We start from the raw sequence: 16,487 nt of genomic DNA, 5'->3' as shown, positions 1-16,487 counted from the left end.
ACCACTTGAAGTGAATTGAATTGGCTGAAGACTTGCATCTATGATGGTGGGGACCTCAGGAGGAGGCCAAAATGGATCACCCACTTGGAACCTCTGTCTAAAGATGGCTACAAAGGTTACAAACTTTTTTTTTTGCTCTGATTTGCCGGGATCTGCCAGCATTGATGATGGGGATTTTCATGAAGCCATCTCCTCTTATTAGTTGTTTAATTATTCATCAATCATCACTGGATTCAGCAGGACTGCAGAGGTTTATCTGATCGATTGATTGAGAGATCACTTAGCTCTGTCTACAGCTAACCCGCATCTGTTCAGTTTGTATGTATGTTCGAGCTTCACCAGGCTGGCACCCCATATTTAGGTATGCCTGGTGCTGCCTCTGACATGCTCTTCACTCATTGAACTAGGATTGGTCCGTTGGCTTGATGGTGAAATCGTAGAGCAAGGGATATGCAGGGCAATGAGGTTACAGATTGTGGTTGCATGCAGCTCTGCTGCTGCCGATGGCCAGCAGCACCTCAATGATGCCCAGTTTTGAGCTACTGGGTCTGTTCTGAATCTATTCCAATTAGCACCATGGTAGCGTCATAGAACACAATAGAAGGTATCCTTGGTTTGAGGATCAATGGTGTAGTGCTGCCAGAGTGCCGTTCCGGCACCTTCTATCTAAAGCAGGCTTGTCTAATTCAATCTAGCCTGCCAAACTTGTTGGACATTCAAATGAATTATATTTGAAAAATACTGTAATGCTGCTCATCCAATCACAGGCGGCTCCTCACTAGTGAGCCTACCAGCAGCAAATGCAGGGAGAAGAGTGGGAGGTAAGATTTGAAGATAAGTTCCAGGTTCCGGGCGAGGCACCTGGAGGAGAGGGGCCCAGGCGAGGCAACCAGAGGAGCGGGTTTTTTTTTGTTCATTCATGGGATGTGGGCTTCTCTGGCTGGGCCAGCATTTATTGCTCACCCCTAGTTGCCCTTGAGAAGGTGGTGGTAAGCTGCCTTCTTGAACCGCTGCAGTCTTTGTGGTGTAGGTACATCCACGGTGCTGTTAGGAAGGTAGTTCCAGGATTTTGACCCAGCGACAGAGAAGGAACAGCGATATATTTCCAAGTCAGGATGGTGAGTGACTTGTTCAGGAACTTCCAGGTGGTAGTGTTCCAATCTATCTGCTGTCCTTTGTCCTTCTAGATGATAGTGGTCGTGGGTTTGGAAGGTGCTGTCTAAGGAGCCTTGGTGAGTTCCTGCAGTGCATCTTGTAGATGGTACACACTGCTGCTTCTGTGCGTCGGTGGTGCAGGGAGTGAATGTTTGTGGATGTGGTGCCAATCAAGCGGGCTGTTTTGTCCTGGATGGTGTCAAGCTTCTTGAGTGTTGTGGGAGCTGCAGGCAAGTGGGGAATATTCCATCATGCTCCTGACTTGTGCTTTGTAGATGGTGGACAGGCTTCGGGGAGTCATGAGGTGGGTTACTCATCGCACGATTTAGAGGCTCCGAGCTTCTGACCTGCTCTTGTAGCCACAGTATTTTTATGATTAGTCCAGTTCAGTTTCTGGTCAATGGTAACCCTCAGGATGTTGATAGTGGGGGATTCAGTGATGGTAACGCCATTGAACATCAAGGGGCAATGTTTGGATTCTCTGATGTTGGAGATGGTCATTGCCTGACACTTATGTGGTGCGAATGTTACTTGTCAGCCCAAGCCTGGATATTGTCCAGGTCTTGCTGCATTTGGACACAGACTGCTTCAGTATATGAGGAGTCACGAATGGTGCTGAACATCATGCAGTGATCAGCGAACATCCCCATTTCTGACCTTATGATGGAAGGAAGGTCATTGATGAAGCAGCTGAAGATGGTTGGGCCGAGGACACTACCGTGCAGTGGTGTCCTGGAGCTGAGATGACTGACCTCCAGCAACCACAAACACCTTCCTTTGTGCTAGGTATGACTCCAACCAGTGAAAGGTTTTCCCCTGATTCCCATTGACTCTAGTTTTGCTAGGGCTCCTTGATACCACACTCGGTCAAATGCTGCCTTGATGTCAAGGGCAGTCACTCTCAACTCACCTTGGGAGTTTTACCTCTTTTGTCCATGTTTGAACCAAGGCTGTAATGAGTTCAGGAGCTGAGTGGCCCTGGCGGAACCCAAACTGGGTGCCAGTGAGCAGGTTATTGCTAAGCAAGTGCCACTTGACAGCACTGTTGATGACCCCTTCTGTTACTTTACAGATGATGGAGAGTAGGCTGATGGGGCAGTAATTGGCTGGGTTGGATTTGTCCTGCTTTTTGTGGACAGGACATACCTGGGCAATTTTCCACATAGCCGGGTACATGCCAATGTTGTAGCTGTACTGGAACAGCTTGGCTATGGGTGCAGCAAGTTCTGGAGCACAAGTCTTCAGTACTATTGCCAGAATGTTGTCAGGGCCCGTGGCCTTTGCAGTATCCAGTGCCTTCAGCCGTTTCTTGATATGACGTGGAGTGAATCGAATTGGCTGAAGACCTGCATCTGTGATGCTGGGGACCTCCGGAGGAGGCCAAGATGGATCATCCACTCGGTACTTCTGGCTAAAGATTGTAGCAAATGCTTCAGCCTTATGTTTTGCACTGATGTGCTGGGTTCCTCCACCACTAAGGATGGGGATATTTGTCGAGCCGCCTCCTCCAGTTATTTGTTTAATTGTCCACCACCATTCACGACTGGATGTGGCAGGACTGCAGAGCTTAGATCTGATCCGTTGGTTGTGGGATCGCTTAGCTCTGTCTATCACTTGCTGCTTATGCTGTTTGGCACACAAGTAGTCCTGTGTTATAGCTTTACTAGGTTGACAGCTCATTTTTAGGTATGCCTGGTGCTGCTCCTGGCATGCCCTCCTGCACTCTTCTTTGAACCAGGGTTGATCCCCTGGCTTGATGGTAATGTAGATTACAGGATATGCCGGGCCATGAGGTTATAGATTGTGTTCAAGTACAATTCTGCTCCTGCTGATGGCCCACAGTGCCTCATGGATGCCCAGTCTTGAGTTGTTAGATCTGTTCGAAATCTGTCCCATTTAGCACAGTGGTAATGTCACACAACACGATGGAGAGTATTCTTAATGTCAAGGCAGGACTTTGTCTCCACAATAACTGTGCGGTGGTCACTCCTACTGATACTGTCATGCATCTGCAGCAGGCAGTTTGGTGAGGATGAGGTCAAGTATGTTTTTCCTTCTTGTTGGTGTCCTCACCACCTGCCGCAGACCCAGTCTAGCAGCTATGTCATTTAGGATTGGCCAGCTTGGTCAGTAGTGGCGCGACCGAGCCACTCTTGGTAATGGACATTGAAGTCCCCCACCCAGAGTACATTCTGCGCCCTTGCCACCCTCAGTGCTTCATCCAAGTGGCGTTCAACATGGAGGAGCACTGATTCATCAGCTGAGGGAGGGCAGTATGCGGTAATCAGCAGGAGGCTTCCTTGCCCATGTTTGAGGACAACTCCCTCCGGACTGTATACCACTGTGCCGCCACCTCTGCTGGGCCTGTCCTGCCGGTGGGACAGGACATACCCAGGGATGGGGATGGTGATGGTGTCTGGGACACTATCTGTAAGGTATGATTCTGTGAGGATGACTATGTCAGGCTGTTGCTTGACCAGTCTGTGAGACAGCTCTCCCAATTTTGGCATCAGCACCCAGTGAGTGAGTGACTGGAGTGCAGGGTTGGGGCGGGGGGGAGAGTGAGTGCGAGGGGGCGGGGCAAGAGTGAGTGCGAGGGGGCGGGGCAAGAGTGAGTGCGAGGGGGCGGGGGGAGAGTGAGTGCGAGGGGGCGGGGGAAGAGTGAGTGCAAGGGGGCGGGGGAAGAGTGAGTGCGAGGGGGCGGGGGGAGAGTGAGTGCGAGGGGGCGGGGGGAGAGTGAGTGCGAGGGGGCGGGGGGAGAGTGAGTGCGAGGGGGCGGGGGAGAGTGAGTGCGAGGGGGCGGGGGGAGAGTGAGTGCGAGGGGGCGGGGGGAGAGTGAGTGCGAGGGGGCGGGGGGAGAGTGAGTGCGAGGGGGCGGGGGGGGAGAGTGAGTGCGAGGGGGCGGGGGGAGAGTGAGTGCGAGGTTTTGTATTCCCAGCTGACAGCTTTACATGGAATTTACAGCACAGAAACAGGCCATTTGGCTCACTTCATCTATGTTGGTGTTTATGTCCCACCCAAGCCTCCTCCCACCCTTATTGATCACACTATCAGGGTAACTTTTAGCTTCTTTATGTTTATCAAGTTCCTTGTATGTGTCCATACTAGAATCATAGAATTGTTCCAGCACAGAAGGAGGCCATTCAGCACATTGTCTTTATGTCAGTTCACTGCAACAGCAACTCAGCTAGTTCCACTCCTCAACCTTTTCCCTGTAGCCCTGTAAAATCTTTTCTCTTCAGATAATTATCCATTTCCCTTTTGCAAACCACAATTGAATTTGTCTCCACCACACACTCAGGCAGTGTATTTCTATCCAATCCACACACTCAGGCAGTGTATTTCTATCCAATCCACACACTCAGGCAGTGTATTTCTATCCAATCCACACACTCAGGCAGTGTATTTCTATCCAATCCACACACTCAGGCAGTGTATTTCTATCCAATCCACACACTCAGGCAGTGTATTTCTATCCAATCCACACACTCAGGCAGTGTATTTCTATCCAATCCACTTGTTGCATAAGGGACGTTTTTCCTATGTCACCTCAGTATTTTTTGTTAATCACCTTAGGTTTCTCAACCTTCCACCGATGGGAACAGCTCCTCGCTATTTATACTATCCAGATCCCTCAAGATTTTGAACACATCTAATAAATCTCCTCTCAACCTTCTCTTCTCCGAGGAGAACAGCCCCAGCGTTGCCAATATATCCACATAACTGAAGTCTGTCATCCTCTGAACCATTCTTGTAAACTCTTTCTGCACCCTTTCTTAAACTAGTCGTTTGGTGGTACAGAACTTGAGTATTACTCAAAAAAGAGACATGTCAAAGCTTTTCATCTTGCACCCATCAGGACACTTCACAAAAATACCAAAAAAGTAGAAACCAATAATTTATACTCTGAGAAGAGGATGCTGATTGGTTGACAAATGGACTCTGATTGGTAGAGTGCCCAGTGTACCTTAGATTACCCTGGAAGGGCAAGGTATCTCAAACATTTGAGCAACAGGTGAACCAAGCTGTTTTATGCTTTACTATGCAGTAGTAACACGAATGGCATTCGCCATTAACAGGATGCTGCCGTCAAGGCAAAAAGACATTCTGCCTATCACACAAATGAGTAATGTGGTATCTGAACTTCAATGCCAGTGTGAAGCTAGGTATGTAGCCCGTACATCCCAAAGACTGGCGGATTGTATCAGACAGCATGTCCCAGCCTCTGTTCACAACGGGCAAGGTACAGACTGTAGCCAACCAGCCTGTGCTCGCAAAACACAGTGTTCAACATTAGATGTGATTCCGCGATTGGACAATATTTGCTAAATAATCTTCAGTCTGCTAAGAACTACGCTGATAACCAATTTAAGATTGTCAGTCAGGCTCGCAGTTTGGTGAATTTGCGTGTACTGGAAGCTACATATATTAACACACAGGGTCCTGTTTTGTGCAGACAGAAAAGAGTGTGTACACACACTTCATATGTTTCAGATAAACAATGTAAGTGACAGCCATTCGCTGACTCATTCCTCGGCAATGCCTTGACCAATCGGGGTCAAGCTGCCTGGTTTAAATTTCAGTGGTGTTTGGCAGTTAACTGTCATTCACCATCACTGATGCATTCTCCATGGCAACGCCTCTATGAATCCATTTGCCAACCAATTAGCATTCTTTTCTCATACAGTATAAATTGTTATTTTCCCCTTATATTGGTATTCTTAGTGTCCCAATGAGTGCAAGACGAAAAGCTTCTACATGTCTCCTTTCTAAAACTTTCACATACCTCCCATTGATGGTGACTGACAGTTAACTGCCAAGCATTGTTGAAATTTAAACCAGGCAGCTTTACCCTGATTGGTCAAGGCATTACGCTGAGAAGTGAGCCAGTGAATGGCTGTCACTTATTTTGTTTAGCTAAAAGAGGCGCAATTTGTGTACATGTTCTTTCTTTCTGCACAAAACAGGGCCCTGTGTGGTGATAAATTTAGCTTCCAGTACACAATAATGGGCCATACAGTGAGCCCGACTGACAATCTTAAATTGTTTGTCAGTGTAACTCTTAGCACGCTGAGGATTATTTAGCAAATGTTGTCCAATTGTGGAATCACATCTAATGTTGGACATTGTTTTGAGTTTTGCAAGCACAGGCTGGTTGGGTAATCAGTGTTTTATTAAGGTTCATAACTTACTTGCTTTTGTTCTCTGTGCCCCTATTATAAAACCCAAGATTCAGTATAATTTATTAACTGTTTTCTCAACCTGCCCTGCCACCTCCAATGATTTATGCACAACTACACCCAGGTCCCTTTGCTCCTGCATTTCCTTTAGAATTGTACCCTTCATTTTATGTTACCTCCTCATTCTTCTGACCAAAATGTATCACTTCACACTTCTCTACATTAAATTTCATCTGCCATGTGTCTGTGTATTCCACCAACCTGTCTATATCCTCTTGAAGCCTATCACTCTCCTCCTCACAATACTTTCAAGTCTTGCGTCATCATCAAATTTTGAAATTGTGCCCTGTACACCCAGGTCTAGGCTATAAATATAAATCAAGAAAATCAGTGTCCGCTCTATATACCATCCCCCAGTCAGAAGTAAGTTTTCTGTAATTCATGCTTTTAATAGGTTTGAATTAAATCACTAAACTGTTGCGTAATTTAACTCTAGCTATGCTAAAAACTATTGATTCAAAATACCACGTAGTTCAAAATAAATTGCCTACCAGCACTAATATTTTTCACTTAAAAAGCATAGTTTATTGACGTTTGGGGACTCAGAGGATTAATACATAGGAGAACAATGTAATAGTAGATTTAGAAATGAAATGGCTAACACATTTTCCTAGAGCTCCTGCACCTCAAAAATTTCCCATTACACCACTGGTGAGGATGGGACTTCACCTCCAAAAGGATTGTGTGGTGATCACTCTTGCTAATAATATAGTGGATATAGATGCATCTGCGACAGGTAGAGTGGTGAGAATTAGGTCATGTAGGTTATATCTTCATGTTGGTTTCCTCACCACCTGCTGTAGGCCCAGTCTGGCAGAGATGCCCTTCAGTAATCACCCAGTTTGGTCAGTAGTTGTGTTACTAAAGCCATTCATCGTGATTGACATTGAGGTCCCCCACCCAGAGTACATATTTATTCATCTGCTGAGGGAGGCTGGTATCAGCAGCAGCTTTCCACACTCTTGATGCTATGAGACATCATGGGATCCAGAGTCATTGTTGAGGACTTTCAGGGCTACTTCCTCTTGCCTATACCACTATACTGCCACCTCTGGTGGTCCTAGTCTGCCTGCTGATGAAAGATTTGGGACCAGTAGCTGAAAGATGATAGTTCTGTAAGTATGATTATGTCAGGCTGCTGAGAGATTTCTCAATTCTCCTAGGTATCCCAATTTTGGCACAGGTCCCCAGAAGCTAGTGAAGAGGACTTTGTAGGGTTGACTGGGCTGAACTTTGTTGTGCCCGGTGCCTGAGTCAATGTCAGGTAGTCTATCCAGTTTTATTATTGTTTTTTGTAGCTGTTTGATGTGACTGAGTAACTTGCTAGTTTGCTAAATTCAATAATGTTATTGTAGGTCTGGAGTCACATGATGGCAGGTTTCTTTCCCTAAAGGGAACTAGTGAACCAGATGGATTTTTTCAATAATGCAGTAGTTTCATGATCACTATTATTGACATTAGCTTTTTATTCTAGGTTTATTTAATGAACTGAATTTAAAATTCCCCAGCTACCATGGCAAAAATTAAACTAATGTCTCCGGATCATTAGTCCAGGCTTCTAGATTATGAATGCAGTAACACGGCCACTGAGCTACCATACCCAATAGATACCCAAAAGATAGTTAAAATCCTGCCACACCTGGAAGCCTCAGCTTTTCAGCGCATAGAATTACATAGAAATACAGTACAGAAACAGGTCACTTAACCCCACTAGTCAATGCTAATGTTTATCCCCCCACCCCACCAACTCTATTTTTAATCCTACATGCCCACCTTGTTTATCAAACCCTTCATTCCCCTTTTCTTCAAACACCTATCTGACCCATTCTTAAATGTTGACAAAATCTCTGCTTCTAACTCTGTGCACCCTTCATTCTGATTCCACATAAGCAACCTGTTTCTATCTATTCTATACCATTCTATTCATAATTTCAACCACCTTGATCAAATCATCCTGTAATCCCCTCTTTTCTAATGAAATTAGCCTCATGATTTGGATTTTTTATATTAGCTTTCTAAAATCTTCGCAAAATAATGCAATACTCTAACTACTACAAACCTGCTCCTCTGTAATTATTTGCATTATGAGAAATTAGGTTTGTACAATGGTATGTTTTACATGCAGTAACTCCATAGAGAAGAATTAAAATCATCGAATTACCTGAAGGATTCTATTAATTTAAGTTGCTACTGCTCAGATTGCAACTTTGGAAGTCAGAAAATGAATTTCTTTTTTTAATAAAAGTGTAGCTGACATTATGAAATATTCCAATGATTCAAATTGTGTCAGGTTTCAGATTATCACAGAGCACTGTGAACATTTTCACAGCATTACTTTCAAACAAATCCATAGCACAGACGGCAGGATTCCTGTCTCCCAGCTTTATAGTTCTAAGCTTGAATGCCAGGTCATCCCATCACCCCAGAGTGCCTGACAGCAAATGTGAGTTCTATCAATTCTCAGCCACCGTATGTAGCACCTTATGATGAATTGACATTCCAATTTTGCGTGGCAGAACAGAATGACATGGCTGACCAGGATAAACAAATCAATTTATACAGGTAACATCAAAGATTCTTCCTGTTTCCTGCTGCTGAGTGAAGGAAGATTTCATGGAGAAAACTGGGAACAATAAACATCATTTGTTTTTCCCAGCAGAATATATAGCTCAGGTGGATAGGGAGTGTAATTAAATGCAACAGGCTAGATAGACCAATGAGCCTTTTCCTTTCTGCAGTTTTTGTATATTTGTATGTTTTGAAATTCCTTAATTCTACTGATCATTGTGTTTAAGTGTGTTTGTGTGTTCTTTTCAGATTTATAAAGGCCCAGAAACAACATTCCAAGTTTCAAACCTCCAGATAAACTGTGAATATCGATTTCGAGTGTGTGCCATTCGCCAGTGCCAAGGCACTCAAGGGCTTCACGAAATGATGGGCCCTTATAGTGCTACTGTAATATTATACTCTCAGAGGAATGAAACACCAGCCAGCAGCAGCAAAGACACTACCGAAGTCACAAAGACAGCTCAGACATTAAGTGATGAGCAATGTGCTGCCCTCATCCTTGCATTGTTTGCTATAGTCTCCATTTTGATTGCTTTCATTGTTCAATACTTTGTCATCAAGTAAGAAAAGTTTAGTATTTTTGTGTGTCTCTGCCATGTATTACTTGTGTTGTAATATCAAATTATTGTGGTTAATTATGCTTTTAAACTGATTGTGATACCCAATCGTGCATAGAAGCTCTTTGCCAACATCTCGGTTATTGTTGCTTCCCCTAATTCATGTTTGTTACTGAAAGGCTGACCATGTAGAGAAAGTGTTCCATCAGAGACGTGTTGACGTACCAACAATCTTGTACAAGAAGTGACATCTGGATAAGTCCAGTGGCACTTTGCAAAAGACCCCTTTAAGCAGCTTTTTTTGAGTGTTGACATGGCATGTGTAAAGTTAAAGCATTGTACCAGAGCTTTGTTTTTTTTTAAAAAGAAGCTTTACAATGAGGGATCATGTGAAAATGCAGATGCAAGGAAGAGAAAATTGGTGCACTTTAGTGCAGTCTATTAAATATACTGCAATAACAGAAATTGGGGGTATTGAATTCTGTGTAGCAAGTCAGGTAAAATGCATAACAGTTGCAAGTAGTGAACCCAAACTGTGAAACTTTGAATTTTAGTAGTTGTGCAATTCCTACCTCTTCTAAAATGTAGCCTAAAAATTGAAGAGGGCCACTTTGTACTAAATTGCCAGTAAGCATGACAGAATATGATTGTGTGGATAAAAATGTGATAGAGTTAATATTCCAGTGCCAAGGTTTTTGCAGCACTGAAACAAACTAAAATTATCGCATTTTTCAAACTTCCATAATTAATGCAATGCTGTCCTGCACACGAGTTATTATGGATCTTTTTATTCACTGCTTCGCAGATTATATCTCAGGCACTTTAATTTTAGCAGCTTTTATATAAGCGAAGAAGTGCTTCACATTTGAAAATCACGATTAAGAATTCAGCTTAAGTGCATATCAAATTTAACAATTACTTCACAGGTCTACATGAGGTAAAGCCTAATCCATAAGTGTGCAATACTGATGCATTTAAAAAAGAACACTAATAGCACTGCATTTCTCAAGAACAGAAAAGCTTTGTTTTGCAAGTGGAAAGAAAGAAAATAGTGGCTGTACTGCATTGTTGATTTATTTTTTAAAGAATTCCACGACAACAGTTGCAAAGGTTGCATTTGAGCATCTTGGAGTTGTTGTGAGCCACAATTATCATCTGGAGCTGTATACCATTGGACGGGGGCCTGCTGTTGATCCTACAATTATGCTTTTTAGTATCTTAAAAACTTTCTCCTAAGTTGCACATTATCTCTGAATGGATTCTGTTGAAGAAGACCTGGATTTGTTAGAATATCACTTGTCCATCAATTATTGTTTTACTCATATACTTAGTGCAATTCATTCTAATTTTTTTGTTGAAGTTGGTCTCTTATTTATTACAATTAAAGTCATAAAATGCTAGTTTACTAACACTTTTAGTAGTTTATGTTGTCAATTACATTGTGCTGCAAATCACTTTTTTTTATGTGCCACTTTATTTGAAGGAGGGAATGGGTAATGTGAAAGTTTGATAATTACACACAAACCCTGTTCAAAGGGACCTTATTTGCATTGTGAAGTATGTTTACATTTCCCTTACAATTTTTAAGTTGAGCAATGTATTGCACTTCAGTGTTGTTGAGTATCACCCAAAGAAAGTGTACTGTGCATCTCAGTTTGGATGATTGAAAACAGTGTTTTCTGACAGATCCTTTGCCCTGACCCCAGGCTGCTGAAATATTTATGGATTTTGTTTTTTAAAAAAGCAGATCTGTTTGGCAACCAGAGAAAAAACTTAAGCAAATTGGGAGAGGCACCATTTGTCTTTCTAAACTTCCCTTGGCTATATTTTAGTCAGAAATCAAATGTCCTTAACATATAATCCCTTTAAAGCTACAGCCTTAATTACATTTATGTACTTTGCTGAAATTATTTGCTTCGGTGGGATTTTTTTCCATAGACCCACAGACGAATATGATAAGTGATTTCTATCGTACCACTATCTTTTTTAAATATGTGAAGCATTTTGGCCAGCTGGATTCTGTAACAGGATGTATGTATGTTTGATTTTTGATGGCTCTATTTCATTGCCAGTGTGGGCTCAATTTTAAAACGGTCTCCTGAATTTGTTGTTGAAAAGCTGGAAGAATTTATTTTGACAGTCAAAATTCAAATCCATTCCTATTTTTGATAGTTACATATGATCAGTCATTTATAAATGTAATTGTATTTTCCATAATCTCTCATTGCAGTTTTCTGTATTGAGGATCAGTGGTTTTTAAATGTAACTAAGCTTCACAGTTACCTCATTGATTGTACATTCCAAAAACTATTGAAACTTTTGGAACCATTCCAAATATACAACATATCACTTGTATTATGTCAGACTTAGTACTGATGATGTAAAGTTGACATAACATGTTTAAACTCTTAAATATGTATCTAAATCCAAACTGTAATTCAATAGGTAATACATAAAACAAAATCCATGCACAATAAACAATGTATGATTCTTTGCACTGCCTGTTTCCTTGATAACCTGGCCATTGACCAAGGAATTTAAAGCCTATATATTAGCTTCAACCTGATTTCATTAAAATGCTCATGCTTAATTTTAAGCTGCTTGTTTGCAGGAATTGAGCTGGATGTTTACTGTTGGTCACACCTCTCTCTGAAGAAGGGATGAGGCTTTCAAAATTTTTTACAAATACTCGCAAGGATAGTCAGATAATAAGTGTAAAAACTTGAGATAAAAACAGCAAATTCTGGAAAAACTCAGCAGGTCTGGCAGCATCTGTGGAGAGAGAAACAGTTAACATTTCAAGCCCATATGACTCTTCAGAGCTGAAGAGAGGTAGAAATGTGATGGATTTTATACTGTTGAGAGGGGATGGGTAGAGAAGCTGGGGCAAAATAGAAGGTCAGGGATAGGTGGGGGCTCAGGAGATATTTGGCAAAGATGTCATGGACACAACACAAAGAGTGTTAATGGTAGTGTTAAAGACTCAAGAAGGTGCGAATAGCGGCATAAAGGTAAGAAAGCAGAATGTGTTAATAGCAGAACAAGGGTCAGCGCCCTGTGAAAGCAAAACATAAGAACAAGTTACATTTGGCCCTGTGGGGAAAAGGTTTGGGGAAGAAAATTAAAAAGATCAAAATGAAGGACAAAGTTCCTGGTCTGAAGTTGTTGAACTCAATGTTAAGTCCAGAAGGCTGTAAAGTGCCTAATCGGAAGATGAGGTGCTTTTCCTCCAGTTTGCGTTGTCTTCACTGGGACATTGCAGCAGGCCAAGGATGGAAATGGCCATCTGTATATTGTTAAGTTTTGCTTTCACAACCTCCTTTCGTCTTTAACATTCCCTTTATCCGTGACATCTTTGTCAAATCGCTCCTGAGCTCCCACCTATCCCTGACGTTCTATTTTGCTCCACCTACTCCACCCACAATCCCCCTCCCACCTTCAACACTATAAAATCCATCACATTTCTAAATCTCTTCAGCTCTGAAGAAGTCATATGGACTCAAACCGTTAACTCTGTTTCTCTCTCCACAGATGCTCTCAGACCTGCTGAGTTTTTCCAGCATTTTCTGTTTTTATTTCAGATTTCCAGCATCTGCAGTATTTTGCTTTTATTTTAGTTCCATTTTTCTAGATGACATAAGGCCTTTCAGATCAAGCTAGTCGCGTTGTTTGATCCCAAAATTTGATAAGCTAAAATGTGATTAGGCAATTACCCAGGGTAAATGAAGGAACGGTGATATAGTCCAAGTCAGGATGGTTTTAGAGTGGCACTTGCAAGTGGAGGTTGTGTTATTATAATATAATACCTTGGACTTATTTATTCCACGAGACAGAAAACACCAATCACTCATAAAGGATTGTGTAAACACATTGCAGGTTCATTTAAAGAACAGGCACATGAGAACAGTTATAGGTATGAAGCATGAAGACATCAGCTGTGTGTGTGCTCTACTCAAAGCAAAGGTGAAACTAAGACTGGATCACATGACACATTTCACGACTAGTGATGTCATGCTGATGTCCCTTAAAGGCATATTACAACATTCAAACACACACATGCATACAGCTCTGATGTCTTCAAGCTTTTCTTCGCAATCACAACACTGCGTTTTCAATACTCTCCAACTTTGTTGCGATCTGACCAAAATGTTGAGTGTCTTCTCATGCCATGTAGCACCTGTACTTGACCTCCACTGATCACCATGTGTTATAATAATATAATGCATTGGTCTTATTTACTGTACAAGACACAGGGCACCAATCACTCAAGGGATTGGGTAAGCATGCTGTGGGTTCATTTATTAAGATTAGGCACATGGCAACAGTTATAAATGGGTATGAAGCTTGAAGATATCAGAGCTTTGTGTGTGCTCTACTCAAAGCAAAAGTGAAATGAAGACTGATCACATGACACATTTTCCATCCAGTAGTATGCTGGAATCCCTTAAAGGCATATTACAACTGTGAAGAAAGTAGGAGCAGGAATAGGTTATTCAGCCCTTCGAGCCTGCTCCACCATTCAATATGATCATGGCTGATTCTCTATCTCAACGACATACTCTTGCTCTCTCCCTATATCCCTTGATGGCTTTAGAGTAATGAAATCTATCTATTTCCTCCTTAAATGTATTCAGTTACTTGGCCTCCACAGCCTTCTGTGGTAGAGAATTCCACAGGTTCACCACCCTCTGAGTGAAGAGGTTTCTCCTCATCTCAGTCCTAAATGGCCCACCCCGTATCCTGAGACTGTGACCCCTTGTTCTAGACCCCCCCCCCCCCCAACTGGATGAAATCATCCCTGCATCCAGTCTGTCCGTCCCTGTCAGAGTTTTATACATTTCAATGAGATCTGCTCTCTCCTTCTAAACTCCGGTGAATGCAGCCTTAGTCGAACTAATCTCTCCTCATACAACAATCCTGCTATCACAGAAATCAGACTGGTGAACCTTCACTGCACTTCCTCTATGGCAAGTATATCCTTCCTTAGGTAAGGAGACCAAAATTGCACACAATGCTCCAGATGTGGTCTCACCAAGGTCATGTATAGCTGTAGTAAGGCATCCTTGCTCATGTACTTAAATCCTCTCACAATGAATGTCAACATATTTGCCGCCTTAACTGTTTGCTGCACCTGCATGCTTGCTTTCAGTGACTGGTGTACAAGGACACCCAGGTCCCTTTGTACATGAACATTTCCCAATATATCACCATTAAAAAATGCTCTACCATTCTGTTTTTCCTACCGAAGTGAAAAACTTCACACTTATCCACGTTATACAGTATCTGCCATGTATTTGCTCGTTCACTCAACCTGTCAAAATCACCTTGAAGCCTCTTAACACCCTCCTCACCACTCACATTCCCACCAAGTTTCATGTCATGAGTAAATTTGGAAATATTACATTTGGTTCCCTTATCCAAATCATTGATATATATTGTGAATAGCTGGGGCCCAAGCACTGATCCCTGCGGCACCCCACAAGTCACCCACCACCTGCCAGTCTGAAAAAGACCCACTTATTCCTACTCTATTTCCTGTCTGCTAACCAATTCTCAATCCATGCCAATATATTACCCCTAATCCCATGTGCTTTAATTTTGCACACTAACCTCTATGTGGGACTTTACAATAGCTTTCTGAAAATCCAAATACACCACATCCATTGGTTCTCCCTTATCTATTCTGCTAGTTACATCCTCAAAAAACTCCAGTAGGTTTGTCAAACATACCTTTTCATAAATCCATGTTGATTTTGTCTAATCCCATTGATACTTTCTAAGTGCCCTGTTATCACATCCTTTATAATAGACTCTAGCATTTTCCCTGCTACTGATGTTAGGCTAACCAGTCTGTAATTCACTGTTTTTTTTCCCTACCTCCATTTTTAAATAGTGGGGTTACACTTGCCACCCTCCAATCTGTCAAGAGTGTTCCAGAGCCTGCAGAATTTTGGAAGATGGCAACCAACATATCCATTATTTCCATGGTCCGTCCTTTAGTACCCTGGGATGTAGATTATCAGGCCCTGGGGACTTATTGGCTTTCAATACCATTAATTTCTCCACTATTTTTTTAGCAGTACTAATTTTCTTCAATTCCTCCTTCACACTTGGTTCCCTAGTATTTCTGGGAAGTTATCTGTGTCTTCCTCCGAGAAGGCAGAACTAAAGTAGTTGCTTAATTGCTCTGCAATTTCCTTGCTCTCTATTATAAATTTTCCCATTTCTGACTGTAAGGGATCTACAATTGTCTTTATTAATCTTTTCCCTTTAAATAAATGCATCTGCTACCCTTATCCTTCTAGCTAGAGATCGCAGGTTCGGAAGGTGCTGTCGGCTGAGCCTTGGTGAGTTGCTGCAGAGCATCTTGTAAATGGTGCGCACTTCTGCCGCTCTGTCAGTGATGTAGGGGGTGAATGTTTAAGTTGGTAGATGGAATGCCAATCAGGCAGGTGCTTTGTCTTGGTGGGTGTTAACTGCTTGACTGTTGTTGGAGCTGTGTTCATCCAGGCAAGTGGAGAGTATTCCAACACACTCCTGACTAGTGCCTTGAGGATGGTGGACAGGCTTTAAGAAGTCAGGAGTTGAGTTACTCACCACAGGATTCCAAGCCTCTGACCTGCTCTTGTAGCCATAATAGGCTAGCCCAATTCAGTTTCTGGTCAATGGTAACCCCAGGATGTTGAAAGTGGGGGATTCAGTGATGGTAATGCCATTGAATGTAAAGGGGAGATTGTTGGATTCTCTCTTGTTGGAGATGGTCGTTACCTGGCACTTGTGAGGTGCGAATGTTACTTACCACTTATCAGCTCAAGCCTGAATGTTGTCCAGGTCTTGCTGCATATGGACACTGAGCACTTCAGTATCTGAGGAGTTGCGTAAGGTGCTGAATGTTTGCAATCATCAGCGAACATCCTCACTTCTGACCTTATGATGGAAGGAGGGTCATTGATGAAGCAGCTGAAGA

The 16,487-nt window shown here is 42.5% G+C and overlaps 1 protein-coding gene across 4 annotated transcripts in view; it reads left to right on the top strand.

Annotated features, from left to right (window-relative positions):
* fndc3a (fibronectin type III domain containing 3A) overlaps window positions 1-12,014 on the top strand; it is a 206,763-nt gene extending 194,749 nt beyond the window's left edge. For all 4 annotated transcript variants that reach the window (XM_078559450.1, XM_078559449.1, XM_078559452.1 and 1 more), the window contains one exon: window positions 9,213-12,014. In XM_078559450.1, the coding sequence (XP_078415576.1) occupies window positions 9,213-9,527 (315 nt within the window). In that variant the 3' untranslated portion in view covers window positions 9,528-12,014. The remainder of the gene's footprint in view (window positions 1-9,212) is intronic.
* Window positions 12,015-16,487: the final 4,473 nt, after the last annotated feature.

This window comes from Cetorhinus maximus, chromosome 16 (assembly GCF_964194155.1).
Source record: "Cetorhinus maximus chromosome 16, sCetMax3.hap1.1, whole genome shotgun sequence".
Lineage (NCBI taxonomy): Eukaryota > Metazoa > Chordata > Chondrichthyes > Lamniformes > Cetorhinidae > Cetorhinus > Cetorhinus maximus.
This window is presented reverse-complemented; position numbering and strand designations above follow the sequence as displayed.